This window comes from Panulirus ornatus, chromosome 19 (assembly GCF_036320965.1).
Source record: "Panulirus ornatus isolate Po-2019 chromosome 19, ASM3632096v1, whole genome shotgun sequence".
Classification (NCBI taxonomy): Eukaryota; Metazoa; Arthropoda; class Malacostraca; order Decapoda; family Palinuridae; genus Panulirus; species Panulirus ornatus.
This window is the reverse complement of record NC_092242.1, coordinates 9690999-9717489: the sequence shown is the minus strand read 5'-3', so window position 1 is coordinate 9717489 and position 26491 is coordinate 9690999. Positions and strand designations below refer to the sequence as shown.

At 48.2% G+C, this 26491-nt stretch overlaps 1 protein-coding gene across 5 annotated transcripts in view; it reads left to right on the top strand.

The window, feature by feature from the left end:
* Positions 1–26491, top strand: part of LOC139755378 (carboxyl-terminal PDZ ligand of neuronal nitric oxide synthase protein-like) — a 472165-nt gene that overhangs the window by 357573 nt on the left and 88101 nt on the right. For all 5 annotated transcript variants that reach the window (XM_071673604.1, XM_071673606.1, XM_071673601.1 and 2 more), the window contains exons 3-5: positions 4195–4266; positions 18415–18504; positions 22146–22310. In XM_071673604.1, the coding sequence (XP_071529705.1) occupies positions 4195–4266; positions 18415–18504; positions 22146–22310 (327 nt within the window). The remainder of the gene's footprint in view (positions 1–4194; positions 4267–18414; positions 18505–22145; positions 22311–26491) is intronic.

Sequence of the window (26491 nt, the reverse complement as noted above, 5' to 3'; positions counted from 1 at the left end):
TTATAATTGCATGGAGTGTATGATCGAGAATTACATTAACCATTTGGTCGACATATTTGCTTTGGCTTGGTTTTCATTTATTTGGTTGGCAATTAGGTTGAATGGGTTGATCTTCTCCCGTATCATTCTGAATTGTATGGTTTATTATTTGATGAAAATGTTCCTATAATGATAAAGGAAAAAATGACGTTGAATAACGAGCCGGTGATTAATGAGTGCAAGCCACATTATGCGAATGAGGGACTCGGGAGGAATGTGAAGTGAGGGCGTCCAAAGCGGATTACATTTCTCCGACTCCAGGAGAAACTGGTCGTGTTTACTTACTGACGATGTCAGAGGGAGGGCGAGGCTTCTCCTCTTGTGGAGGCGAGTTGGGGAGGGGAAACCCGTGAGGCTCCTTCACATGTTGGGGTGGTGAGGTGTGGGTGGGGGAAACGTTTCTGCTCTTTTGGAGGGGGAAGGAGAACCTCCTGTGCTCCAGGAGGTGTGGTGTGGGAGGGGGAGGTACCTCGGAGGTTCCCTCACTCGTGAATCGTCTGGGGGTTTGAGGGGAAGGGAAAGATGGCTGGTCATGGACGAACGATGGGTGAAGGGAATGTCCTCACCCTGTGGTACCCAGGCCCACACTAGGGCGTATATACACCCACCCTTCCGTGTGGACTGCAACTTCAGTGTGAAGTATCGTCGCCCCTCTCACTTTCCACTGTTCGTTATCCTCTTACTTCCCTCTCTCCTTCTCCTTCTATTTGCTCTCCTGTTTCTCTTGTTTGTGCTGTTGTTCGTTCTCCCATTTTACGCCTAGTGTCCTTCCCTCGCGCTCTCCCTCTTCCATGTATTTACTTCACCTCCCTCCTCATCAGCACCCAGCGCGCGGCTCCTAATAAAAGACCTGCAAGAGTTGAAGAAGATTTTCCCAGCCTTAGAACAGTGACCTGTTGTGTACCCCTGCCTCGGTCGTCTTTGGGGGGTAATGGTAGCCGTACCCCCTCCACGTTGGGGGGTTTACTCCAGAATCTGAAATACAGGTGAAGTATAGATTCTTTAAGCTCCGGCTGGAGGTTTAGAGTCTCATCTTCACCCCAGGCCCGTGTTATATACACCGTAATGTAACAGAATCCAGGGCGCTGTTGGGAGCCATTGTAATCCGTTGACCCGTAAATTTGAGCGCCACGATGGAGCTCAAAGGGCGGACGTGGGTAGTAGTCAAATGAGTGAGGGAGCGTGAAAATGGATGAGTAATGCATCCAGACTCGCAGGGGTCGTCCCATTCTCACCAGACCGGGGTCGTCCCATTTGCACGACTTGTGTTGTCAAAATGGGAAAGGAAGGCTTTTACGTGCCATTGACTGTGTTAGGAGGGTCGCCCAAAATGCCGGGACTGATGGACACGACCCATGGCTGTCGTCCACACAAACTTGCACGACACACGACCCCAGAAGTTCCGCTCGCCTTTCTCTGTAACTCCTAACGTCAGCTGGTCACCCACCATAGCCTTCGTAACTCCACGCCTCCGTCATCTTAACGTTGTGTCGGTAACTCTCGATCGTAAGGATAGTTGTGGGGTCGTAGTTAACGACCGCTCTCTCAGTATGTTAATGGGTCGTTAGTGAATGCAGTTATGCACGCTGTAAGTAACGGCGAGAACAGAGCTGTGTGTCGTGTTAACTGTGTTTCTTGCTGTTTTCCCGAGGGCTGAGGAACATCTCAGGTGGCACATGACCACTATGTCGTGACCCAGGGCACAGGTCACCCAAGAGATGGGGTAGAGGAGGATAGTGGGCGGGGGAACGGTTGTGGCCATGTTTGGTCATGACATGGCCATCCTGGTCCTGGGTCATACTATGACTCCGTCACGAGGTTAAATTTTTCTTGGCCTGTGATGAGTCGTGAGGAGATGAGCACACCCTCAGGTGTTGACTGGCGGTAAGACGGTAGGGTCTCTCACATAGCTGCTAGTCTGCCGGGCTCTGGTCACTCTGATGAAGACCATCCCGAGGCTATCTGTAACACACACACACACACTCACTCGCTCACTCACTCACTCCCTCACTCACTCACTCACTCTCTCTCTCTCTCTCTCTCTCTCTCTCTCTCTCTCTCTCTCTCTCTCTCTCTCTCTCTCTCTCTCTCTCTCTCTCTCTCTCTCTCTCGTATCACATCTTACATCGAAATTTCTTGCACATCAGGCAGTCTGTTTGGTAGCCACATAAACCACCACGTTAACATACAGGTGGAGCAGTAGCAGCAGTAGGAGGAGGTGGAGGAAGAGACTGTTGTTGTATGAGAGGGGCCGGTCCTGCCGAGGGGCGCCGCCCACTGCAAGACGAACGGTGGCGCCCCTCCATAAATAGCCAGTGGAGGGTGATTGTATGGGTGGGCGGCCTCGTAAATAGCGAATCGGAAGGGAAGCAGTATAACTTGGGACAGGCAGCGTGTCACGGTCGCGCTAGATGTATGGAAGACGATTTGTCTTGGCCGTAATGCTGGCAGTGGCCGCCACGTCTAGGGTGTGTGTGTGTGTGTGTGTGTGTCAGTGTCTCCCTCTCTTTCTCTGGTTCCGGGGGTTGGGTGAGGAACGGTGGCTGTATTTTGCTTATCGCCCCTCAATGTTGTTCTCCCCGGAGGGGAGTATTGTGTGGCTGCCACACCTCCGGGGTAGTTTCCTGAAGGTGTCGCTTCTCTGGGGGAGGTGTTCCTTAAGCAGTCGTTCCTCTGGAGAAGTTGACTTCGAAGCTGTCGCTCCTGGGAGGGGAAAATCTTCTGAAGTTATCGTTCCTCTGGTTCGTTCCCTTGCTATAGTTCCTCTGGTTCGTTCCCCTGGTTCGTTCCCTTGCTATCGTTCCTCTGGTTCGTTCCCTTGCTGTCGTTCCTCTGGTTCGTTCCCTTGCTATCGTTCCTCTGGTTCGTTCCCTTGCTATAGTTCCTCTGGTTCGTTCCCTTGCTATCGTTCCTCTGGTTCCTTCCCTTGCTATCGTTCTCCTGGTTCGTTCCCTTGCTATCGTTCCCCTTGTTCGTTCCCTTGCTGTCGTTCCCCTGGTTCGTTCCCTTGCTATCGTTCCCCTGGTTCGTTCCCTTGCTATCGTCCCACTGGTTCGTTCCCTTGCTATCGTTCCCCTGGTTCGTTCCCTTGCTATCGTTCCTCTGGTTCGTTCCCTTGCTATAGTTCCTCTGGTTCGTTCCCCTGGTTCGTTCCCTTGCTATCGTTCCCCTGGTTCGTTCCCTTGCTGTCGTTCCTCTGGTTCGTTCCCTTGCTATCGTTCCTCTGGTTCCTTCCCTTGCTATCGTTCTCCTGGTTCGTTCCCTTGCTATCGTTCCCCTGGTTCGTTCCCTTGCTATCGTTCCCCTGGTTCGTTCCCTTGCTATCGTTCCTTTGGTTCGTTCCCTTGCTATCGTTCCTCTGGTTCGTTCCCTTGCTATCGTTCCTCTGGTTCGTTCCCTTGCTATCGTTCCTCTGGTTCGTTCCCGACAGTGGCTGTGATGATATAATGCCTACTAGGCGCAGCGCAGTTAAAACCCCTCGTAAAAAAAAAGAAAAAAAAAATTGTTCATCCAAACTCCATGACACTGACAAACACCATAATTAGGTTTTGTTCTGTTGTTTCCCCACCTTAAAAAAAAATAAAAGACGAGGTCCTCGCCTGGTCTATCCTGATCCACTGGGAACTCCTCTCTCTCATATTGTAACCCCAGTCCACCTTGCTAGGATTTTCTTTTCGTTCATTGCAAATAGAGTCAGTCTTAATTTTCCAGGTATTCATATGTACCACACGTTTCTGATAATGTGAGGTTTGCATTGCCTGCTGTACAGGGGTGAACACAGCAGGTGTTTCCATTCTGTTCATATATATATATATATATATATATATATATATATATATATATATATATATATATATATATATATATATATATATATATATAATTTTACTCTTTGTGTTTATATTTTGTCATGTGTTAGATCAGTTCTTTGATGTATTTTGTATTTTATTAAGTGTGTGACTGGTTCCTATCCTTTCTTCACCCTCATCCAGCATCTCTCTCTCTCTCTCTCTCTCTCTCTCTCTCTCTCTCTCTCTCTCTCTCTCTCTCTCTCTCTCTCTCTCTCTCTCTCTCTCTCTCATATGTTGTACCCTCCCTGCCTGCCTGCCTGCCCCTCACTACCCCTAGTAACGCCGCTCTCTCTCTCCCCTGCAGTATATCGGCACCCTGGACGTACCCCGACCGACTAGTCGGGTGGAAATTGTGGCCGCCATGAGACGCATCCGGGTAAGTTGTATTATGGTTATTATTATTATTATTATTATTATTATTATTATTATTATTATTATTATTATTATTAATATCGGTAATAGTAGTAGTGGTGGTGGTAGTAGTAGTAGTAGCAGTAGTAGTAGTAGTAGTAGTAAGCAGTAATACTAGCAGTACTATATAGTATTAGTAGTATAGTAGTAGGAGTAGTAGTAATAGTAGTAGGAGTAGTAGTAGTAATGATAGTAGTAGTAGTATAGCAGTAGTAGGAGTAGGATTAGTAGTAGTAGTAGTATAGCAATATAGTTGTAGTAGTAGTAGTAGTAGTAGTAGTAATATATCTAGAGACTATGAATTAATTATTAGTTGCCGTGATATCCTACCTTTATCACGTTGATTTATGATGGGTAAGCCAGCAGGAGGAGGTTATATGTCCATTGAGTCCCGTACCGACAGGATGGTGAGGTGTGTTTGGGCAATCGAATCTTGTGGTGACTGAGAATGGAATACTATATCGCAGGAAAGAACAGTGGTATTTGATAAACAGAAACCTACTGGTCCTTTAGAAGGAACCAACTCTTGCGTTCTGGATCTGAGGTTCACCAGTGTTCACAATAACAAAAGAAATTAAGTAATTGGGTTTGATTATTTTTACGTGAGAGAAAAACAGATGGATTGAGTGCCACAGTCCCACGCCATCGATGGGTCAGCAGCCCTTGAGTTCGATGGCTCTGCCCTTGACCACGACAACATTACTACCCCTTAGATATGATAGCCCATTCTTCAATTAAAGGTTACGATTTAACATCAAAGCCATCATAGCCGGGGTGTTTTAAGTGGTTAGTACACAGCGCTAAACACCGTGTGATAGAGAGAGCGTTAAGAATTCAGGCAGAGAGTGTGTGTAGCAGCGGGCTTGTCCGGATTCCTTCTCCCAGGAACGTAATCATGTATTCCCGAGGTGTCCAGCCCAGGGTGAGTAGGTCAGTGTCAGCGCGAGGCGCCACCCATCTCCTGACTCGTGTTATTGAAACCTGGCGAGCAGTAGACTAAGGTTTTAGGAGCGGCTGTGGGTCGTGGTGGGGATAGAGGTTTTCCAGCTACGCAGTGGCGTCGCCTTCCGCTGCTCGCATCTGCCGTGCTGCGCTGGGGAGGGAAAGTGATTCTTGGACTGATTTTAACGTCCATTGGCATGTAGTGGCGTATGGTGCTTGAGATTGGTTTTCAGAGATGAATGTAGTATTATGTTTACACACGTCTTGGCGGCTTGATCTCAAAGATTTGAAAAACTGGTTTCCCCTTTTAGATTGTAAGACATTTCTCTAAAAGCCTTATATATATGTATATATATATATATATATATATATATATATATATATATATATATATATATATATATATATATATATATATATATATATATATATATTTGTACCTTTCAGATGTGGAAGGAAGCTTGGTCGAGGGTCAGTCGCAGTCAGACAATAAACATTGTCCCGGCCAGGAGGTTGGATTTGGGGGAAATGAATTGAGAGAATTAAGTCAGGCTCCGGCCCGGGGCGCGCTGGTCAACATGGATTATACACGAGCAACTCTCTGGTTGTGTTTTCTTGAGTTCCAGGACGAAGCCTCTCCACCTGGAGCTTCTCCAGGTGGTCAGCAGGTGGGGGACGGATTGTCCAGGTGTCCACTGAGAAGGACTTCCCGTACGTGTGAAGGTCACCTGGTGACTGCCGTTATGTCTGTACTGCTGCAGCAGGTTGGGTAGGCCAGGTGGCTCCACGATGCTTCAGGTGAAGGGTCTGCTCCACCTGGTGTGTTGAGGTGAGGATGTGTTGCAGGGTTGATGTTCCGTCGGTGATATCCCTCCCTCCCTCCCCACACCTGTCCTCTCACCGTGATATCCCCCCCTCACCAACCACATCACACACACACACACACACACACCACCAACACCACCACCAACACCACTAGCAGGGGCCGGGCCGTCCTTGGCAGACGCCTACTGTGTTTCCCAGTGTCTGCCCATCTCTGGATCTTATCTTCGTTGTGTATGTGTTTTTTTGTGTGTTTGTTTGCGATTACTATTTGTGTGTTACGGGGAGAGGGTTTTACCCTTGTGTTGCCCCGTCTCTTAATCTTGTATATATGTATACGTTTCATGTCTTCAATCCTCTGTTTTTATACACATGTACACACCCCCCCAGCCCGAATCAGGTACCCATTTATCGGCCAGTTCCGAGGGGAGGATGAACACTCTGGATTGGGTGTAGGCCAACTGCCACCTCCAGGATTCGAACCCATGGGGGTCGGGGCCCTGGGCTGGCCCGTGCTTTCTCATGGTCAGGAACGCCAATCACTACACCACGGATGCCCGTGTGGGTGTGTGTGGATGGGTGTGTGTGTGTGGATACATGTATTTACCTGCTACGTGAGGGAGCGTTTAATGTTGGTCCCTCGTCTCATAACTTGACTTTTTACCAAACAGTCTCTGTTAAGCGGCTCAATATTCACGGTGCCTACTTCCTCTTCCTGTACACTGCACCAGCTGCCTGCCAACCACATCTCCTCCCAGAGACAAGTATCTCACCAGCAGCTTCCTTAAATTTTCCTGTTCGTTTTACTTTTCTTATATCTCCGCCGCCCCCCCCTCTCCTCCCCTCTGTAGTCGGGAGACGAGCTCATTAAGGACAAATGGCCCTCTTAGTATCGTGATCATGAAGTCCTTAATGACCCTACGTAGGAGTGGAGATCATAGCCGGTGTCTTTTTACGTATTTTTTTTTTCAAGGTGGATGTTTTCAGTGTTTTGTCCCTTTTTTTTTCACAGTTCATCTCTCCTTCCTCAGTTCTTGTGTCGACTCTAAAGGCTTCTTTCTCTCTCTCTTTTTTTAATTCCGTCTTGCTTCTGACATCCTTCCTCACCGTGTCAGCTAGGGGGAGGTCATTATGGTGATTGCCGATGTCCTGTGATTTCCCCCATATTCTCTCTCTCTCGGGTCGAAGGTATGTCAGTGAACTGTGAAGGTAAGGAGGGAGGGTATTGATTCTGACCAGCGAGTATTGATATCACCCCATTACCGTGACACTTTGATCACTGTTGGAGAAGAAACTGGTGTAGTTTCTCTCTTCCATTTGTATTTGGTGTTACATTGATATATATATATATATATATATATATATATATATATATATATATATATATATATATATATATATATATATATATTAATGAGGGCTTTTGGGGGAGGATCAGTTGCTCTCTTTTATCCTGTCGTGTGAGGTTTATAATCCTGATCTCGGGTTTGTTTGCCGATGTACATTTCTCCTCCAAAGTCTTGCTCCCAGTTGAGTCTGGTTCCATCCTCAATTACACTTGAATCCAATGGTTGATGCTCATCCAGGTGATCCAACACCATAGTATTCTTTGATATGATTTATATAATGAGGATGGGTTTCAGTTTGCCTTGTCGAACCGTCTTGCGTGAAATCAACATTCCGACTTTCACGTAAATCATTTACGTAGAACTTTACTGCAGTCCTGGGATTTACCCAAGTGGGATTCCACTAGTCACCTTCTGCCACTGTGGTAGAGTGCCTTCCTTTCACAGAGTGTTCTGTGGTCTTGTCCTCTTAGGGAAAAAAAAAGAGAGAGAGAAGAGAAAAGCATTTGAGTCCAGCTCAAAAGCATTCCCCGCATGCCTGGCTAAAACTCAGCCTGATTGAATAACCTCTTATATAAGAGCTTCAGTTTTTAGCAGTCCAGATATAGACGGTCCTCCAAGCCTCCATTCTCCCACAAGATTATTCTCTGCTATTTGTTTCCTATTTTTTTTTTTTTTATTCACTCGTCTGTCTACATATTTGTGTTTTTGAATGAGCTCGGACGAGTGTTCCAGATGAAGTAGCTTTTGTTTCTCTTATTTATCACCGTGGCTACACTAGCGGATTTCGAGGCACGAGAGCCATCGTGTGTGATTTCTATATCTCTGTAGTCTTTGGTGCGGTGTTGGCCCTGAAAAGACAGCGGGCTGAAGTGTCGTCAGTTACCATCCGTTAGTGTCACCGGGAGACGTAAGCGCTGCTCGGCTCCCAGGTGGCTTTCCACATGCAGACTCTCCAAGCGGAATAGAGATATATATAGCAAGAGGAAAGCATAGCATGGGAGGAAACCGCTATATATATATATATATATATATATATATATATATATATATATATATATATATATATATATATATATATATGTGTGTGTGTGTGTGTGTGTGTGTATGTGTGTGTGTGTGTGTGCATTCGTGGTCGCACGCCACAGTGTTTGGATAGACTGGCGTCCCCCTCAGTACGATTGATATAAAGACTTGAGACTTTGAAAAAACTAATCCCTCCGAACGACAGAGCTTTCTCCCTTCCGTCTGGCTGATAGACTGCCGTTTAACCCGAGGCTTTCCGCCCGTCTGACGCGCCGTCCGTTAGACAGAAAGATTTCCGTCCGATTGGCTGTCATCGCGCCGTCTTGCAGGTCAACCAACCTCCGGGGGGTGTAGCGAACTTCGCGCTCGAGTTGTTGGCCTTTGGGTCATTTTTTTGTGCGAGGGAGACTTGTGAGGTGATCATCGACCTCCTCTCTTGTGCTTCACGTTACCAGGTCTACCTTTAAACCCGCTGCACACACACACACACACACACACACACACACACACACACACACACACACACACACACACACACACACACAAGAAGCACAAAGGACTAAGGAAAGTCCATAGAGGGACAACAAAGATGGTACAGACAGTCCCCGCTATAAGTCATCTCGTCATGCGTCGTTTGCCACATACGTCGTCAGTTCATTAGGGGAGTTAGATCGCCATACGTCGATGTGTTTCGCACTGGCGTCGTTTTCCCAACGGATCAGTGGGTGAGAAACGGCCGGTGTCGAGTGTGTCACGCAGCGTCTCTTACCACTTCCTTCCTTCCTTCCTTCCTTCCAGTCAGTAAACAGCGTAGTGGATGTACGGTCATGCTCAATAGTCGGGCGCATACCATCCCATACCCCCTACTAACGTAGTGGATGTGCTAGTCACATGACCTGTGGTCAGACGCGCATACCCTCCCGTACACCCCCAACCATAGATTGTTCTTCCGCCTGTCGGTGGCTAGCCAAACCAATGTCCACCATAACCAGAGTTTCGTATCATCGATATCAGTGATGACGTAAGTAATCCAGGGATTGTAAACTCTTAGAATATGTTATTACAGAACCTAGCGCACGATATGTTCTTATTACGGAACTTAGCGCACAATGTGTTGTTATTACGGAAACTAGCGCACGATATGTTATTACGGAACCTGGCGCACAATATGTTGTTATTACAGAACCTAGCGCACAATATGTTGTTATTACAGAACCTAGCGCACAATATGTTGTTATTACGGAACCTAGCGCACAATATGTTGTTATTACAGAACCTAGCGCACAATATGTTGTTATTACAGAACCTAGCACACAATATGTTGTTATTACGGAACCTAGCGCACAATATGCTGTTATTACGGAACCTGGCGCACAATATGTTATTACCGCCCCCCTCTTTACTTGACGTTTTAGTAATTGTAATTCTGTATTGAGCTACGTGGGAAAAGAGGTTAATTTGTAATAATTGATTCATAAGTGTTTGTTGAGCCACAGGAGCGGGTGTACAAGTATGCATAATAATAGTATTGCAATAGATTATAATGATGTAATGCTCTCGCACAAGTTAAGTTTACTTTTGAAATTAAAAGAATGCCTTTGTAACAGGTAAATGTTGAACGGAAATATTTCACAAGTGTAAAACGTTAACCAGAATGACAGCGTAAGGTGTTGATCCCTTGTATTAGCTGACCGTGGGAGGGAAAGGTTGTAAATACAATATGTGGGAGCAAGACTGGTGATGCTGTTTGTCCAAGTGAGTTATCGCGCTGTTAATGAGATATATGTAATTAATTGTAAATGGAATGCGAGATAAATGTTGATTATATATATATATATATATATATATATATATATATATATATATATATATATATATATATATATATATATATATTCCTATGAGTCCACGGGGAAAATGAAACACGAAAAGTTCCCAAGTGCACTTTCGTGTAGTAATCACATCATCAGGGGAGACACAAGAGAGGAATATAACAGTCAGTTGATATACATCGAAGAGACGAAGCTAGGACGCCATTTGGTATATATATATATATATATATATATATATATATATATATATATATATATATATATATATATATATATATATATATATCATAAATTGCGCTCGTAATGATAATATAAATCCAGGCTGAATAGTTGCACAAGGGAAGACAGTGAACTGCCGCTGTGTTGGCGGGGAGGCCTATCGGTCTCAGAGCTTTAGGCTATGCAGGTGTGGGGGCGGACTAGTAATGTGGCTTGTGTGTTTCCCACACACCCATCACGACCTCCCTCACTAAGGTTATAAGGGGGATGGATAGTGGCGTAGCGTTCAGTGGTCTTTTTGTTACCACCTGATGTAGTGGAAACAGTGGGCAAGGATCCTGGACCGAAATTGAAATTGAAAGTAAGCGCCCTAGTTTACGGCGTGACTGTGCGTCGCCGGTGTTCCGTGCTCCGATATTACATATTATATCGTGTTATATCCCCGTAATCTTCCAGCCGTGAGCGGAGAATCTAGTGCCAGTGGAAAGCTGTCTGGTGTACGCAGGAGACAACTTAGTAATGTTGCTCACGACGTGGAGGTTTTGATGCGATGGCGCGCAGTTAGAATCGTTGACCGGGCTGCCCCCATATCGCACGGCCTAACTTGGCGTACCTCCGACCACCGGGCGTCCCGACCGTCGTCAAGAACGCCCACGAGATAATGTCTGCGGCAGATCAATACGACGCAGGAAATCCGTATAGAAGTCCAGTACTTGTTGATGTTTACAAGTAAACATTTGTAATAGGTTTTTTTTAGGTACATTTTGATTAAGATCTTTGACGTTGGCCATGTGTCATGAACTCGAAGTCAGTTACAGCATGCCTTATTGGGAAAATTTCGCTTTTTATACGTTTTCTCGGACTAAGCAATTCCTCTTAGGACCACTGTGTGCCGGAATATGGAGAGGGCTGTGTCATAGGGAAAGCATTTGGGCCTCAAATTTGCCCATCATATTAGATGTAAGAGTGAGGGAGCGACCTGGTCACACAACCTTTTTATGATTTTTCAACCAGTCTCATGAAGTCAGCTTGGAGCAGTTGTAGGTGTAGGGATAACTTAACCAGAGAACATAAAATGTAATAGAGCAAGAGCCTGTTAGGCACTTAAGGTCGTCCAGCCATCATTAAGTATGCTAATATGACCGTTCAGGGACATTTTGGTTATATGTCCACCTCAGGTGTGCGCAACGTGGACTCAAATTTTCCAACAGCTTGTGGCGGGAGAAACCATGTGTGACAGAAAATGGAGTTAACTTTATGGGGGACTTTAGATTCTTGGGCATTTTTTTTCTTTCTCCTCCCATCGAGTTTAAAGGATTATGGTAACATCGCTGGCTGGTGGTTGATGGGGTCTGTAAATTATACGCTGTGAAAAGATCCAAATCTGGTCGTACGGTTCACTTTGTTTACGATGGTTTAGAGAAAGTCGTGTGTCGCTGTGGTCGCTTGATTTCCAGTCGTTTTAACCCCATGAACACGACGGTACCGGTACGACCCCATGGAGGAGGATGTTACGACCCTTTGAGCACGGTGGTGCCACACCTATGAGTACGAACGAACGACCCATAAAGCATGACAGTACGACCCTTCGAGAACGACGGTATGACCCTTTTGCATGACTGTAGGAGCACTGAGCGTAACGTTACGACCCTTAGTATGACAGTACGACCCTTGGGTGTGATCCCTTGCCCTTGGAATGAACCTAAATGGGGTTTCCCCCTTCCTCCAACCCACCTCTTCCTCCCACTTGCCACTCCCACCCCCTTCCCCCGATCAGTGATGGATGTGTTGTGTGATGAACATTTGCGGCAAATTACAGATATCTGTCTCCTGTCACGGCTGGTAGGCCTCCTCCACGGTGGTGAGGCTTGGCAGGGGCGGGGTGGGTGTGTGTGTGTGTGTGGGAGGAGTGGGGGTTGGTTAACATGCCACATGATGGAGTTTTTTTTTTTTCACCTCTCCCTGAGTCTGAGGGGCCCGAAGAGGGATGTTGATGTCGGCCGGCCATTTGGGCTGCCCCTCAGCATTTGGCTCCTGCCCCACAAACAGCTCCAGCTCTGAGCTCTGGCTGAGGCTGGCCCTCAGCACCTGATCCTGGCTCTGACCTCAGCAGGACCGGCCTGGCGTCCTCTTCGTCCTGGAAGGGGTTAGTGGTTGACCACCTCATCCACCCACTTAGCCCTCCCTCACTTGTAGCAGGCCTCGACGAGGCTCAGGAGAGGGAGGAGAGGTGCCTTCTGTGTACCCTCCTTTGAACAGGAGAGATGACCTCTTTACCCACGGTCTACTGGGAGGGCTTGTTAATCTCTCTCCCCACTGGTGGCAGCGAGTAGGCTTATCATTTAGTAGTAGGAGGGCTCCTACTCCATCTCTAGTGGGGATCAAGGGGAGAAATATTGTCATATCATCAATACGGTGCGGCGGGCGGGGGCATACATTGTACCCTCACTGATGGGTATAATCGATAGAACCTTCTTATCCCAGTGGGTGGAGCTGGTTGGGGGCCACTGTCTCCTTTAATGGGGCTGGTGGAAAACATACCCGTCCATGGAAGGAGGAGGAGGAGGAGGTAGACATTGTCTTCCTCTCCATGGCGATGGGAAACAAGGGAATGTATATTTCTTGTCGTTGGGGAATCGCGGGAGGATTAAACTTCTTTTTATCTCGATAACTGAGGAGGAGGAGGAGGAGGAGGAGGAACGTCGCGGTCTTCACCAGTGGTAGGAACAGCGAGAGGGCGCCGGTCATCCCTTGCAGAAAGAGATCCAGAGCCAGGCCATGGCTGGAGGCTCTTCATGAGCCTCGGGTGCACAATAAACTTGCCGGCACAGATCAGATCACCTCGCCAGTCGCTGGGTGCCTGCAACAACCAGTCATCTTATGTCAAGAACTGGTCCATCGCTCGATGCCTGGGACAGCCAGCCAGTCGGTGCCGGGAAGACAATCACTCAGTACCAGATACACAGCTGTTAGCGTGAGGCTTCCTGCTGAGGAGTGAGTGGTTCATCTGTGGTGATATCTCAGCTGATGACGTTATGAATCACAGATTGACCGCTTGGGAAGGTGTGAATGAGCACGTGATCGTTAGTGTGTGTGTGTGTGTGTGTGTGTGTGTGTGTGTGTAGGAAGAAACACGATAAGTTCCCAAGTGCACTTTCGTGTAATAATCACATCATCAGGGAGACAAAAGAGAGAAATATAACAGTCAATTGATATACAACGAAGAGACGTAGCTAGGACGCCATTTGGTAAACATGTGATTGCTTCCCACACACACATTTACACACACACACCACATTACGCCACGTAAGCCATGTAAGCCCGAAAAGGGAGGATGAACACCTGGGTTAGCTGTGAGCCTGCTGCCCTGCCCTTTACTCAGCCCTGGCTCGTGATGTTGATGGGTCGCAACGCTGAGCAGTGCGCTACGGAGACGCGTTCTGTATGTGTGTGTGTAGGGGAGGGTGGGGTGCTGGGCACGGTGTGCGGCAGGATAAGAAGTGGTGCTGATGGCAGGGGTGATAATGAGATAGGAGTGATGGGAGGTTGACGGGCGTATGTCATACAACCCCTCCTCCCCTCCCCGTTCCCCCTCCCACATACCCCCCTTCTCTCTCTCTCTCTCTCTCTCTCTCTCTCTCTCTCTCTCTCTCTCTCTCTCTCTCTCTCTCTCTCTCTCTCTCTCTCTCCCTATTACACTTTTTTTATTATATTTTTTTCTTTACTCTCCCCGGCCATGTGTCTACCCCACGTCACGCCCCCTCACTCTCACCCCCTACAGTTCCATCCTCCCACATGCCCACCGGGAGAGGCTTCGCGACGGCGATGGCGCCGAGAGAATTCAGCGGGTACAGACGCACTCTCTCTCTCTCTCTCTCTCTCTCTCTCTCTCTCTCTCTCTCTCTCTCTCTCTCTCTCTCTCTCTCTCTCTCTCCAGGACGAGTCTCCTCCTGGTCATATAGCTATTCCGCGCCTCAGTGATCCGGTCGTGCTTTACGGGGCGGTGGTTGTCGTTCGTATGGTTATCGTGTGGCGATAACATCTGCCGGCGGGGGGGTTGGGAGGAGTATATCTTTCCCTGCTCATCCGGCGGCCTCGTAAATCGCCAGGGAATTACATGAGAGGGAGGCGGCGGGGGTCCACTTCCCTCCTCCTCCTCCTCCTCTTCCTCCGCCTCCCTCCTCCTCCTCCTCCTCCTCCTCCTCCTCCTCCTCGCCGCCCCCGCCGCGCTTGTCTTCCAGCTCAGGTTTTTGCCTCATTTTTTTTTTTTGCGTTATTCGTCTCTGCCTTCCTGTGTTTCCCACTCCCTCTTCACCCATCCTGGCACACTGTAGTCGCTCACTCTTCACCCTCCCTGGCACTGTGTAGTCAGTCACTCCATCTTCAGCCTCCCTGGCACTCTGTATTCACTCCCTCTTCATCCTCCCTGACACCCTCTTCACCCTCCCTGGCACTGTGTAGTCAGTCACTCCATCTTCACCCTCCCTGGCACTCTGTATTCACTCCCTCTTCATCCTCCCTGACTCCCTCTTCACCCTCCCTGGCACTCTGTAGTCTGTCACTCCATCTTCACCCTCCCTGGCTCTCTGTATTCACTCCCTCCTCACCCTCCCTGAGTCCCTCCTCACCCTCCCTGGCACTGTGTAGTCAGTCACTCCATCTTCACCCTCCCTGGCTCTCTGTATTCACTCCCTCCTCACCCTCCCTGACTCCCTCCTCACCCTCCCTGGCACTCTGTCCTTGTGGGACAGAGGACGACGAGTGCAGTCGTCCCTGTGCGACCCTGTGTACTCCCTGAAGGCACGCACTCCTGGTCTCCTGTTTTACACCTGAGCTTCCGCTGTAAATATCATCGTTTACAATCACGAAAAAAAAAGAAGAGAGAGATGCCTCGTACGTAAATGAAAACAGAAAAAAAACCCGCATGATAGAAGTGTGAATCTGGGCCATTTTTTGCTGTTGTTGCTATTTTCAAAATCTGAGGTTGCTCTCTCTCTCTCTCTCTCTCTCTCTCTCTCTCTCTCTCTCTCTCTCTCTCTCTCTCTCTCTCTCTCTCTCTCTCTCTCTCTCTCTATGTATAGACCAAGGCAGCCAACCAACCAGGATAAACACATTCTGAGTGTCATTTGGCCCCGCTGGGTTGGCGCTCAGATTAGAAGATGTTACCACAGTCCCGGCGGCCGAGGGAGACAACAGTAAGACATGCCAGTGGCGGCGGTTGATCGCAGCACAGCCATCGTGTCTGTGTGTGTGTGTGTGTGTGGTGGCGGTGAGTGCCAACATCGGTGATACCGGGCCCTGGATGTGGGCAGATTGACCCGGCTGATAAGTAACTGGTGGTCGGCGCGAGACGACGTCACATGACGTCATTACAACAACATAAACATGGGGGAGCAGAAGGACGTCCTTTGTAGTCGGGAGGCAGGGGAAAAAAAAGAGAAAAAAAAAAAGAATCTTGCTTAACAACGTGTTATAAAAAGTATAGTAATTTATGTGTCAGTGTGTGTGTGTGTGTGTGTGTGTGTGTGTGTGTGTGTGTGTGTGTGTGTGTGGTGATGTTGATAACGGCGTTTTGGCAGATGTATGGTGGTGGTGGTGGTGGTAATGGTAGAAATAGTGTAGTGGAGATTTTGGTATATGGAATGTTGTGTGGTGGTGGTGGTGGTGGTGGTAGTTGAAGTTTCCTTATGGTACTGGTAGTGATGGAGGAGATGTTGTTGGCGAACATGCAGGAGATGTTGGCGAATATGCAGCTTTGATGTTGGTGATGGTGGTGGAGGTGATGAAGCGGGTGATTTGTGGTAATACTGTTCGATACCCTGGCACCTGGGTAGTGATGATGGTACTTTAGTGGCGTTCGTTTACGTGTGTCTCACACCATCTTTTGTAATGGTGAGGTCTGAGAGAGGGACAGAGAAACACGAGTAACAACAAAATAATGATTTATTGGATAGGTACCGAGTTTATGAGCTGTTGCAAATGGTGAAGGATTACGGTAAGAAAATGAGGTAGGATAAGATGTTTTATAGGCAAGCTTGGCAGGAGTCCCTCGGTGTTGATATGGATGAAATAGGCGAGGTCATCATTCCCTAGGAGAGGTGCATTGCTACCGGGTCTCGTGGTGCTTCTACAGGAGGGAGAGGTGGCGCATGCCATAGTCCTGAGTCGTAGTTGATGTTTGTGATTTGTGCTTGAGGAGTCCCTGGACGTGGCCGTAGGTCCCGTAGCTCAAGCTGCTTTGTCGAGACGGGAGATGGCGATGTCCCACGAGAGTGCTGCCGAAGAGGGCAGCACAGAGCCCTGACTGAGGATTGAAGAAATCAGGAGTCACGTGGTGAGCTGCTGCTGACGTTGAAGAAACCAAGAGCTCCTGAAGGCTTTAGAGTCACATAACCAAGATGCTTCAGATGCAGGAGGTTTTCGAGTGGTCAGCGGCAGGTCGTCCGCTTGATTGACGGAGGCGATTGTCGCCATGGTGTCTTATGTGCGACCAGGTCATACCACTCTGCGGTTGGGAATAAGGGAACGAAGGCGGTTCCAGTAGTTGGTGATGGCCCCATCGTTATTATACGGGTTCGTTCATCGCTGGGAGACCAGAAGAGGAGGTGGACCTTCTTCCATTAAGTTCGAGAGTGGAGTTACCATCCTTACGTAAGTCTTTCCGAGCCGGAGCGACTTGCCGCATGTCGTAGAAATTTACTTTTAACTTCTAATGGTCGGTCCTCTTACTTGTCGAGGAGATCCCGGGTCAGGGGCAACAGTGGTAGTGCCTGCAGGCCCTCCTGGCAACGCCCGCGGTGCAGATTCACTTGGGACAACATCAGCAGTACCTCCCCATCCGCGCTCGGGAACCTCCAAGTTCCCCGCCGACATAATCGTATTTTACAAGACAGTTTCCCCGTAAACCGCTTTCCTTCGTCTTCAGTGAAGTTGGGGGAAATTAGAGACAAAAATGATCGCTTCTATGATCTCTTTTACATCCTGCGCCACCAATTTCAATTTCCTCCCCTTACATTTCCAGCCAGGTCTTTGAAGGTTTTCCCGAACGTATTTTCTTCTGTCTCGGAGCGCGAATCATAGGGTAGGTATCTTTTACCAGTGGTGGCTGCCAGTTGCGGAAGTGGAAATTGTTGGGTCCATTTGTGGGGAGTTGCTGGAGGTTAGGGGTGGATCTTGATGCAGGGTAGAGGGGTTGGGGTTAGTGTGGGTTGGAACCTCTGTGGTAAATATGATCTACGTCATCCTTAACCCTGAGCAAACCCCAGGGTATTGTACACGTGGAGGAACGACCTTTGGAAAGTTATAGGGAGTGTGGCGGCTACTTTGGTGCCCAAGCCATGGTGGGTGTCATGATGCACGTCTCTCGCTCGTGCGAGAGGACAGTCATATACATGCATGCTTTAGATAGATATATATGAACACGCACGGTTAGGATTTACAGACAAATAGTATATATATGTGTCTCATTTGATGTGATGTCTAGTCGTGTCCTGAGGTATAACGACTATGACCAGTGGTCGTGGGTCATTCCATAATAATTCTCCACGACGAAAACTATCGCGTCAGAGGCTTAGATAAGGCCTGGCGGTGGCCAGACTTCGGCTTTGCAGTTGAAGGGTCTGATGTAGCACAGTTCCTTTGGTGTTACGTATAGTAAACTCCGATAGCTGTGAGTGGCAGAAACCCAACCCTGTATTTGTGAGGAACACTGTCTTATAACACGTCTCTAGGTATTAGGATAACTGCTTAGGAGGAAGGTAAGGGAAGATCCTAGAAAAATCCCCAGTACCCACTTTGCCATTATGAGATATGACCGTGTCAAGAGAGAGGGTCTGGCTCATTCCATTCTTGCCAGGGTTTATTTAGAAGCATCTCCTCATGTGCTAATTCAGTCTTGGCTAAGGCGAGTGTCCTCTTCCCCCACAGTACGAGTTCAAGGCCAAAGGCATCAAGAAGAAGAAGGTGAGCTTTGAAGTGTCGACGGACGGGGTCAAGGTGGCGCTACGCAAGAAAAAGGTGAGTTGACCTTTATTGTAAGTTTGTCCCGCCAGAGCACGATGGTGCGATCCTGGTTCCTGGTGGCCTGGCCTTTGACATGGCCCTTAAGGAGGAGGTTGAAGGCTACGCCATCATACCCAGCGTTCGTACCTTCGTGCCCAGTGGAGTAATTGGACTGTTTCTTTATGTACATTCTAAGGTCTTGGGTTACCAGACCACAGTGCAGAGAGGTGGATATATGATATTTCTACTAGCCTGAGGGATGTTATCTGTTGTATTTCAGTATATTTCGTGAGATGATATCGAATGTTTTGTTATTAGCTTCCTCGTAAATGTAGACACCGTTATCTGTGATGTTTGGACGTTCGATTGGAATTATGCAATCTTATTTTTGACTTTGTGTCTACAGTTGGGTTTAATGTGTATTGTGTGTGTGTCAGTGTCTTTCTGTGTGGTGATGATGTGCGTGTCTTTCGTGCGTGCATGCGTCTGGAAGGAAGAAATATTGTATGAATAACAGTTTCCGTGGCGTTAGGAGTTCACCCTCGCTATCCATCGGACTCCAACTTGGCTTAAAGTCAGAATGCATGTAGCCACGCCAGGGGCAGCCTCGGCCGTCATGGCTTGACCAGGAGGAGGTGCCGGGGTGGGCTCGTCTGGGAACATTGGGATCGCGACCACAAGCCTCGTGGATGGTGGATGCCCAGGAGAACGGTGTAGAACACCCCCATACTATTTTGTGTGTCTCACCAACACACTGGGACTAATCTACATACTTTAGGACACCCTCACACACACAGTTCAGCTGACTATATAGCGTAGCACACCGAAATATTTGAAGACACCAGCACGCTGGAGAAGACATCCGTCCACACGTAAGCACACGCGTGAACTGCAGGACCTGACGCAATATAGAGTTCGGAGCCCCGCACATCAGGGAGGCCCCCATCAAGCAGGAGACATCCACACACTAAACCATTCCCTTGCCAGGGATAGTGTGTGCCAGACTGATATGCAGGGGTAAAGGACAGCCCCTGAAACCTACGTGATGTCTTGGAAAGATAAGGTCACACCCACACACTCCAGGAAACCTCCTCTCCCCCTTCCACACACACACACACACACACGCGCACGCGCGCGCGCGCTGTAGGACGTTCCTGTATACTGTGGGAGATTCCCATACTGTGTAGGACACTCCTGGGACATTCCCACGTGCTCTTGGATATCCTCCACATACTGCACCTCACCCTTCATTCTGTGGGACACTTGCTTCGAACTTCGACCATCCGTTCTATTTAGTTCGTAGTCGCTCAATTCAAGACTCAGAAACATACTTTGAAACAATTAACACACTACACCTGCTCCATATTACACCCCGTTTTATCCCTAGGGCTTACAGGATGCATGCCAGGAGCGGTGCCATATGTGTATGATTCAGGTACATTAACTCTCTTCGTACAACTCGTTCCTCATTGTGTGTCATAAAAGTCGCTCCGGGGAACTGCTTCCCTTCAACTCCTGACTCGCGACGAATCACCCTGGACACCGTGATGGATATAGCCAGGCATGCAGCCGTTATAAAGCCTTCAGTCCTCGACGTACTAAGTTTATGAGCATACGGCGTTGTTCTGCCTGCCTCGTGTTCAGCGGTGGAGAAGCAGCGACAGTTGATGGGAGGAGGGCATCATACCAGCCTCCCTGTCAGCGTGGGCTAAACATAGTACGTAAGGCGAGTGGACTGGCCGGAATGGGTGATGATATTAAGCCATGTTGTGACGTCCGCTGGTATCTCGTGTCCTCCTCGAGATAATTCCACCTTGCACTCACCCACGCTACATCTCGAGGATTACCTGTCTTCCTTGACAGACGATGCTGCGCTTACTTAAAAAAAAGTGTAAGGTGTATTAAGGCACATCAAATTGAATTTAGCCTCTATTAGCGGCTGCTTTCACGTCAGGCATCGATGAACTCGTGATGACCTGTAGTGTTTAAGGTGAGGGTGTGTGAAGGGTCATGCCTCACATCCCCCCACCGCCACCGGGCCGAGTTTAAGCTTCCGTTATGGTGAGACGTTGTTACCTCGGGCCGGGCAGGGAGGAAGGAGGTGTGTAAGTTGGTGGGAGATTATTACGAAGCGTGGTCTTCGTCTCGGGGTCTGCCGGCGGAGGGGCGTCCGCTTGTGGCAGCGGCATTGGTGATGTAAAAAGAGAATGTCTGCCCCGGGCCACTCACTCCCTGCTCTTGCTCAAGATTTATGGTTCCCGCTCGTGAGGGTGTGTGTGCATGTTCGTGAGCGCCAGTACTTTAGAGATTCCTCCTGTCGCAGCAGCTGCTGCAGTAGACGCCACATGAGTGACTCATGGTCGAGGGTCGTCTTGTGGTGCTGCAGGGGCTGGGTACAGTCATGCGGCCACCGGACCCTGGGATGTGAGGGAAGAATGCCTCAGCTGGCGGGCTGGGAGGAGGATATCTTCATTGGGAGGTGGGTCATGATCGGTTGCTCCCACAGTGGCACATCCACCCCTTCCATATGCACTACCAGTGTTAATTCCCAGCCGCAGTCTGTGCATACTCCCATCTTCCCTCACACACATATGCTTCCACAGTGTTACTTCCCTCCCAGTGTTACTTCCTTTCTACTTACTGACTCCTACAGTGTTACCTCCATCTCACAGGTTACTTCCTCGTCACATGGATACTCCCGCATATTGCTTTCCTCCCTCATACAGACTCCCGCACGTCATTACCCATCCGTAAACACACACTGGTGGTGTTACTTCTCTTCCACATACATACTCTTACACATTCTTTACGTGTTTTTCCCTCCCGTGGACGTACATATTCCCATAAGCCCTGACAAGTGTCTGCTTTCTTTATGAAGACCTTTCCCCTGCTCTCCGTCTAGCGTGAGGATTACCTCTCTTAAGTTCCGTTTGTCCCTTGCCCTTAATGCCTTTCACCCTAACATTTCCCTTTCTCCCCTGCCTCCACTTCCCACATGCTTACAGTTTTCACCTCCCCTCCGTTTCACCTCCCCTTCCCTCCACCCCTTATCATTATATACAACGCAGCCCACCCACCAGACGTCTAGAGGTTGCAGCCATCACCTCGAGTTTCCCTGAGTGTCATCAAGATCTCTGTTTATCGCGGCCCTCAGTGCTCCTGCCATTACTCCTCCTGTTCCCGCGGCGCGTCTGTGGTGCCCCGGCCAACAGCAGGCATAGGGGGGAAGAAGGTCCCCTTACCTGCTGCTCAGGTGATGCCCAGGCCATCTTCAGGTATGGGGAGGGAAGTTTCCCCTCGCCTTCTCCTCAGGTGGGCCATGATGGCATGCAGCAGGCTTGGTAAGGGAAGGTTCTTTTCGCTGCTTGGGGTTTGTGTGGATCTTAGGGAGCTATGGAGATGAGGGTGAATCTGTGTGTGATTGAGTGAGGAAGTGAGCGAGTTAGTGAGAGTCAGTAATGAACGAGTGATTGAGGGATAGTTTGATTATTTGTTCGTTTAGGATTGCATGAATGATGGCATGAAGACTATACTTTTGTTTATTAAATCCTTCACCAAACATATCCCGTAAGGATAGACACGTAAACGTGACATACGCATTGCGTCACTTCCCCATGAGTTTTACGAATGATGTTGTTCTCCTCCTCCCCGAGCAGAAGCAAGCCCACTTAGATGAGAACAAACTTCTGGTCATGAGTCACCCCATCTACAGGATCTTCTACGTTTCCCATGACTCCCAGGATCTCAAAATATTCTCCTACATCGCTAGGGACGCCGCCTCCAACGTCTTCAGATGTAACGTCTTCAAAGCCACAAAGAAGGTGAGTCAACACGGCATTTTGTAAACTCAAGACGGCGGCCCTTTTCCCAGGGTGCTGTCGAGGGTTGCATGTCTCTATCACTGCCTGGCACCTCCACCTCCGCCGCCGTGTGCCTCATGCCACATGTGTGTGTGTGTGTGCGTGTGTGACGAACGACTCGTAGACCTTACTAAGTAACTGCGGCTACAGTACAGAGGCCATCCATTGTGGAATCATTGCTCTTTCCCTGTGTTGTGTAATGGTGACATAAGATGAGGTTTTGGTGGGAGTAAACCGGACGAGCGGGTGTGGTGGAGGTGTCAGGTTTGTGGTAGGTGAGCCCAGGTACCTCTGGTGATAACAGGTTCCCTGTGCCACGGCAGGTAGTGGGTCCCAGATATCCCTCGGGGTAGCAGGTCCCACCTGTTTTACGAGGTAAGAGGGGCGCCAGGTGTCCCACAAGACAGCAGGTCCCAGATGGGACGGTGGGCCCCGGGCGGCGTCTAGTATCGAAGGACCTGGTTTTGAACAGTGGCTAGATAATCCTTAGACTCAAATCACCAGGTGGTGTGGTATATGATGGTGTCGATGTGAAGTGATCGCGAGAGTTTGTGTGGTGTGGTGGTCCCTGGACATGTATGCCGTATGTAAGGTATAGTATAATGTGTATAAGGTATATTACGATTTATATAAGGTACAGTATAATCTACCATTATTGATAATCTCTAATGTATTGCACTACGCTGCTTCGACTGCTAAACTCTCTGTGATGTCGTTGTTGGCCTTTTGTGACATTTCCTCTGCCGGGGGGTCGTGTGAAGGATCACCGCCACCCACTACCCATGAGGTAAGTCAGCCTAGTTATTGTGATGTTTATGTGTGAAGATTACCTTGAACATCATCTCGTGTTGGCCAACGTCGCCTCGGAACCCCAGGTGATTGTGTGCCGCCTTCCGTCTGCTCCCTGGCCTGCCAGGCTGAGGTTTACTCATCTGCTGCCTCTGCCCTTCATTTGGGTGCGGATGACTCACCGCAGCCAGGCTAGACTAATGCACCATACCCCTCACCACCCTCACCCTCCGCCTCGCCCAGTTCCTCCCAGGTTCTGCCATTACCCGGCCCCTCTTCCATTCGTACCCATTCCCATCATCTCATCTTTCGTCCTACTTGGCCCGGTTCTTTCACTCCCATTCATGTCACAGAAGTATTATCTCATAATTTGAACTCATTGGTCGAGAGGACCTTGATGTAATACGGTTGTACAGTATCTTCCCTGAGAAGATCGTGTAGTTTATAAGCTCGTCACGTAAGGACACTTCAGCCAGTCGTCACCTGCCTGTATTTTGCGTTCGACAGGCATGTGATACCCTACGTATAATATGTGGCCACCTCATTACCTACCCACCTTGCCTGTGTCCTGACGCATGTGTATTATGACAGGGCTGTACGATACAACCTCCAACGGCAGGTGTGGGGAGGTCAGCAGGCGCCACGCCTCCGCCCCTGCCTTGTCCCTCTTCAGATTCTTCCCAGAAATAATGAACCGCCACAGAGGTTGGATGGTCCGCTATTTTTCCCCCCGCTGTTTCTATCCTGAGTTTGAAAAGGCTGCCGGACGGTGACGTGATAAGCACCATCTCTCATTTTCACCAGTAGATTGCCGTAATTACCTTGATTCGCTGGAGTTGCCTAGTACGTCATATACAACCCCCTTTTATTAAAAAGGGTCTGATAATAAGGATGGGAGGCTGGGCGGGAGAGGTAGTCGTCTGCTCCTCCCGGGGCCCCTTGTGAATGTTTGAGGGCTCGGGGCCGTAGCGTCTGAAAAGTGGTATAATCCCCCAGTGGTCCTCTTGCAAACATTTCAAGATGGCACAAAAGCCGTTCCCCGGATGTCATGTTTACTGTAGCAGTCGCTCTTTGAGCCCTCCTCGCCCGCACCCCCTCCTGCACCAAAAGCGGGTCTTGTTCAAGGGTGCTGTGTGCTGTGTCCTCCGTGTGTGTACTTTTAATTGTTGATGACGGGAGTGTCGTATTATGAACTGGTATTTAGACGTTGAGATCTCCAGAGTTATGTTTAAGGTCATAATTTTCGTTGAGTTAGCTGTACTATTGGAATGCCGGAGGGCCTTACTCATCCACTGAAAATAGTTCCTTTGAAATCAACACCTAGAGACATGTTTACCTCAGAGACTAATGATGGGAATAAATAGAACATCTCGAGGTGTGTGTGTTTGTGTGTGTGATGATGTCATAAGGAGCTTGAAGCGAGGTGCTACGCTCGGTGGAAGCGAGTTGTACGCCTTTGTAAGTAAACGACGTAGAAGATGGCCCTACTTGAGAGTCCTGTTGGAGCAGGCCAAAGGGTTGGGATTCATCTTTAAGTACAGCAGATACAAGTGTAATCGTAAGTGAAGAACGGAGGCGAGTGATGGAGTCTGTTTCGTGCATCGGTAGTTCACACTTGAAGACCAGAAGTAGGTCAAGCGTCGTGTGTTGAGGAGGTGCCTGTAGAATAAGGACTGACGCAGGTGAACGACTCATCATGCCAGTTCGGTAAGTGTCGTCCCATCACCCCAGAGGGTGTAGCTCGCCTCTAGCACACCCCTCTGCCCTCCCAGTAAACCTGTCTTCAACCCCAGGGGCGACGACGATCTTCGACACCGAGTCCTCCCACCCCACAGTTAACCTCCCCCTCCTCTTCTTAAGAGAAGTCTTGCTTCCGACTCTCCTCCCTCTCTCTGGGGAGCGAAGTCGACCCCCCCCGCCTCCTCCTCCTCCCCGGCACCTCTCGCCTACTCTTTCCCCCGGTACCCCAGTCCTCCCTTCCTTCCTGCCAAGGTGATTAAGGTGTCCTGCACTCACCTGAAATACGGTGAGCGCGTCCACCCCCCTGATGTTTCACTTTGGGACATGAATATGACTGATCTATAGTTATCTTCTGATGGATGGAAGAATGGACGGGGATGTAAGGAAATATATTGGCTAGGTAGATGTGCAGCGTGTTGGACAGGACCTAAGTGGGAATAAAGATACAGTTTAAGACTAAAAAGATCTCACTTCGAATGCCTTTGAGAAGGTCATTATCCAGCGTGTCCATTTAAGGAGCTATTATCTTGTACAGACTTCAGCGAATAGACAGGATTGAAGATGCTTAGTTCAGTGCATTGATAAGGAAATAATTTCTTTTTTTTATGATACTCTAACATGCCTTACATAATATTATGCTGCTGTTGCTAAAGGTATGAGAAATAAGATGCTTGAAATTACTGGCAAGATGTCTACCCCTCCTGTCCCAGCCTGAATATACAAGGGAACCCGTCGCCGTATGCGAATCTTTCCCTTTCTTTTGAAATCCTGATACGCTATTTAACTCAGGAAAATGACGCCAACAGAACATTACGCATTACGCATATCCTGTACATGTTTTAGGCTTCAAGAATTTATGAGCGCTTACGAAGCATGTTGCAGCTGTAGGAGTATTAAAGAACTTGAAGTCCTAGTCTCATGAGGGGAATGGAACGATGCAGGTGGCCATTGAATCTGGTGGGGTGTTTTCCCGCGCTTTCCTGGACTGTAAAAAACTGCGCGCGCGTGGACATCCCGCTAGTGTCGTTGGTGAGGTGTGTGAGGTAGGGTGTACAGCCTTGCAACTTAACGTGTCTCGAGATGTTCACTCGTGCTCGTGTCACTGTCTTTATTAATATCTTTCTGAATATATATATATATATATATATATATATATATATATATATATATATATTATATGTCGCTTGTCATGTGTTGTGCATCAGTTTTGTGGTAGTGCAGAGCGAGAACTGGATAAGATATTTTGTCGGTAGTTCTGCCTTTTCGCTAGAATATATATATATATATATATATATATATATATATATATATATATATATATATATATATATATAAAGCAAAAGGAGGAACAGAGGGGGCCAGGTGAGGATATCCCACCAAGGCCCAGTCCTCTGTTCTTAACGCTACCGCGCTAACGCGGGAAATGGCGAATAGTATGAAAAAAAATACATATATATATATATATATATATATATATATATATATATATATATATATATATATATGCATTATATAGAAATCAGTTAACATGTTAGTTTTTTGCAGTATCCTGTTAAATCACGATAAAGGTCGTTATGAAGCTGCTTATCATCGCATTTGATATATTAACAAAA